General features: G+C 47.7%; 1 protein-coding gene across 1 annotated transcript; it reads left to right on the top strand.

Moving 5' to 3' along the window:
• Positions 1-156: 156 nt before the first annotated feature.
• On the top strand, positions 157-3,762 carry LOC311509362 (high affinity cGMP-specific 3',5'-cyclic phosphodiesterase 9A-like). Its single transcript, XM_084574538.1, has 14 exons — positions 157-289; positions 757-906; positions 1,332-1,371; positions 1,451-1,553; positions 1,634-1,776; positions 1,887-1,946; positions 2,024-2,201; positions 2,291-2,413; positions 2,488-2,580; positions 2,663-2,730; positions 2,812-2,914; positions 3,048-3,152; positions 3,266-3,412; positions 3,476-3,762. The coding sequence occupies exons 1-14, from the start codon at positions 202-204 to the stop codon at positions 3,566-3,568; spliced, it is 1,494 nt and encodes a 497-aa protein (XP_084430664.1). The 5' UTR covers positions 157-201; the 3' UTR covers positions 3,569-3,762.
• Positions 3,763-3,863: the final 101 nt, after the last annotated feature.

Raw genomic sequence — 3,863 nt, 5'->3', positions numbered from 1 at the left:
TGAAGGAACCCGCAGAACGACGACGCCTGGTGGCAGGACCGAGGTACTGCACGACGCCCTGCAGGACCAGGGGAGGGCGTTGGGATGGGCGGGCCTCCTGTCAGCTGCAGGTGCCCTCCTTACCCATTCAAGGTGTGCATGTCAGTGTCAAACGGTCCCATTTTCATTTCTGGAGCTGGTCATGTCCCACATGGCTCTGGGATGACAACAAAAATCATTTATTTTACGGTCAACGGGAAGCTGGAGAAAGCTGAGTTTGGATCCGACTGCTCTGCTGCAGACGTCAAAGGTAAGACGTGGCCTGCTGACTTTAAATGCATCATCAAAGCAGAGTCGATAAAACAGTGTAAGAACTACTTCTTTTGTTTTAATTATTTCATGTAACCAGAGATGAAGGTGTCAAATTAAAATGAGCAGGGTGGATAGTTTCTGATCTTCGCTGATCATTAGTGTTGCTTGTGTGTGAGCGTCTGACGTCCATGTGGCTTTGACAGGTTAAAGAGCTTTGTCCTGTTTGCTGTCATCTTGAGACAGTGATGAATAAACCATGTGACAGTTGGGCCCTTGACCTTAAAGTTTCTGATACCAAGCAAGAAAAGAAAAACAAAGGAATTTTCTTTTCCTTTTTAACTTCTTCTAAACAATAATGCATCTTAATATTTTCCTGCAGCAGAGGTAAGCGGTTACATTTCACCTTTACAGCAGCTTTATGTAGTGGATGGATGAATTAAATCCTGACTAATATCTGTCTGACAGATCTGTTTCGGGCGGCTGCTGAGGCGGAGCCGCACCACATCCTGAAGATGTACAACCTGAGCGGCAGCGTGGTGAACATCTCCCCCCGGCTGGAGGCCAACAGTGCAGACTCGTACTACCGTCTGGAGGCGGTGGCGTCCGATCTGCAGAGTGAGCAGCTTCTCCTGTGACACCTCACGCCGTCCTAAACCTCAGTCTAAAATCTTCCAAAACAAAGATGGTATCTTTTGAATTTTGTGTGGACAAAAAATATATATATATTTCAGGTCAAAGGCTGCGTCAAACAAAGTAAGAATTAGACTTTAATTTATTTAGACATACATGCATTAGCCTTTTCTGATAAATACTGAGGACTCCTACATCTTTAGATTCCCACAGATCCTTCAAATGAGACCTGGGAAGAAGAAGAATCATCTACAAGCTAAATAAACACCGGACTCAGTGCCTTCTTTATCTGTTACACTCCTCCACAACTAGAATATAACCAGCTTCTCATTTTGGTCTGGTTCAAAACGATTCATGTTTTGTTGTGATTTCAAGGAAACTATTCTCTTCAGTTTGGCGTCTCTTTACAGGTGTGCCGATGCCTCCGGAGCTGGACAGCATGGAATACAGGTGAGTGTCTGGTGAAGGTGATCTGCTGAAGCATGCTGGTGAAGCAGGATCAGCTGTTCAGTTCTGTCCTCACCCTCAGGCTGAATCACCTGGAGAGCAAAGTGATTGAAGATGTGGGAAAGACTCCGGACGTCATCTGTGAACTGAAGAGCCAGGTGGAGTCTTTTAAGAGGAAGCTGGAGGTTGGTGATTCTTGCTGGAGCTGATGTTGAGTAGAAGGTGAACAGTAACAGTAAATGTTCATCTTCGTCTTCTCTGTCAGAGCGTGAAGCACCTGAGCTGGATGGGTCTCTTCAAGGGCGACGGCAACCAGCATTTCTCCAAGTCCCCCCTGAAACCCAAGACGCCTCAGCTGAGCATGCAGGAGGAGCACCAACGAGTCCGCATGAAGTTCCTCAACATGAGGTGAACTCTTCCCAGATAATTACAGAAGTTGACGTACAGGCTCAGTTTCATGCAGTGACTGTGTTTGTCCTTCAGAGGGCAGCACTGACATCTTCTCTGTGCTGCCACAGCTCGCTGCAGGTGACGGGGGAAGTACGAGAACTTCTGAAAACTCCCATCTTTGACAACTGGTGAGCATCAAGACAAAAACCCGCCCTCAGACTGAGACGCACACCTGTGTCACCCTCTCACACCTGTGTGTTCTCAGGCAGTGGGAGGAGGCAGAGATGCTGGTGCTGCTCCAGGTGATGTACACCGACCTGGACTTCCTGACGGCGTTCCACATCGAGCTGGACGTCCTGCAGAACTTCCTGTTCGAGGTGTACTGCCACTACAACAACATCCCCTTCCACAACTTCCAGCACTGCTTCTGCGTCACTCAGATGGTACGAGGAGGATCATCACAGAGACACAAACAGCTGATGAAACTAATCACTGTTAGAGCAGAAATAAAATCCACGTCTCTTTGCTGCAGATGTACGGGCTGATCTGGCTGACTGACCTCAGGAACAAACTAGGACGAGTCGACCTGCTGATCATGTTGACCTCGGCTCTGTGCCACGACCTCGACCACCCCGGCTACAACAACGTCTACCAGGTCGCCTCACAATCTCACCACACGTTATCCACCTTACAGTCAAGTACGGTTCCTCACTGATGTTCCTCTCACAGATCAACGCTCAGACCGACCTGGCTCTACGCTACAATGACATCTCACCGCTGGAAAACCACCACTGTGCCGTCGCCTTTGGCATCCTGTCTAAGGTACAAAAAAAAAAAACTACCCTTTAAATATTGAAGCAGCTAAATAATAAACACATGTTCTAAATGCACCTTCTGTTTGCAGCCAGAGTGCAACATCCTTAAAAACCTGAGCAGTGAGCAGTACAAACACATCCGAGGAGGAATGATCAAGTAAGATTCCAGCTCGCGGCTCTCCCTGTCGTCCACACTGACGCCGAGACGCCTGTCCAACATTATCTTTCACGCTTTCAGGTGTATCCTGGCCACCGACATGGCGAGACACAACGAAATCCTCAACAAGTTCAAAGTCATGCAGCCGGTGTTCGACTTCACCAACAAAGACCACAAGGAAGTGGTGAGAGAACACACGGCGTGCTGAAAGTATAAGACAAACCATATTTTATCTCTTCCAAACTGTGCCACTATAAATTCTAGCTCTTATTTTGAAATACTGGAACAAGGCAGAGCTGTGTCACTCTTGTTTGCAGCTGATGAAGATCATGGTGAAGGTGAGCGACATCTCCAACGAGGCCAGGCCGATGGAGGTCGCCGAGCCCTGGCTGGACTGTCTGCTGCAGGAGTTCTTCAACCAGGTCTCTATCCTCAGTTTAAATAAACAGGAAGTGACTGGAGACGACTCCTGGATGAGACTAAAATGATTCATGCCAGATAACTCCTTCTTGGTTTTTCTGTTGAAATGGTGCAGAGCGACTCAGAGAAACTCAAAGGGCTTCCAGTGACTCCCTTCATGGACCGAGACAAGGTGTCCAAACCGTCCTCTCAGACCAACTTCATCCGATTTGTCCTCCTGCCCCTCTTCACCGAGCTCACCAAGCTCTTCCCCTGCCTGGAGGTAAGAGCGTTTTTCTGACACTGATGGATGGTTTGTGAAGCTAACCGGTGTTCTGTTGTGCAGCAACATATCCTGGAGCCGGTGCGAAGGGCCTTGGAGTATTACTCTGATTTGGAAAGAGCCAGCAAGGAGGTGGAGGACGCCACCAAACCATGAGGAGGACGAGGGGTGTGTTGGAGCTTCACGTAGACAGGAATTCATCGATTGCAGGATTGTTTAGTTTCTATACTGCAGGCCTTTTGTTTAAATAAATACTAATACATGAGGTTCATCTGACTTTCACTGAGAGAACACTCCTCTCTGCTCATATTCGTCACAACTAAACCAAACTGTCCAATGCGCAGTTGCCGCTTGTGTCTGATTCAAATGAAAGTACTCCTTTTTCTCGTCTTGTTTGTGCCGTGTGATGACCAATAATAAAAGCTTCAGAGTTACAGCCTCTGTTAAAAAG

Source organism: Chelon labrosus, assembly GCF_963514085.1.
Source record: "Chelon labrosus genome assembly, chromosome: 24".
Classification (NCBI taxonomy): domain Eukaryota; kingdom Metazoa; phylum Chordata; class Actinopteri; order Mugiliformes; family Mugilidae; genus Chelon; species Chelon labrosus.
Note: the sequence above shows the minus strand (reverse complement) of the source record. Positions and strands in the feature narration are given on the sequence as shown.

Bases quoted from the DNA above. Each gene is read 5' to 3' on its own strand.
- LOC311509362 (XM_084574538.1), top strand. From the start codon at position 202: ATGACAACAAAAATCATTTATTTTACGGTCAACGGGAAGCTGGAGAAA. The intron at 1,777-1,886 runs GTGAACTCTTCC...GTGCTGCCACAG, and splicing joins ATGAAGTTCCTCAACATGAG to CTCGCTGCAGGTGACGGGGG. The intron at 2,915-3,047 runs GTGAGAGAACAC...TCTTGTTTGCAG, and splicing joins ACAAAGACCACAAGGAAGTG to CTGATGAAGATCATGGTGAA.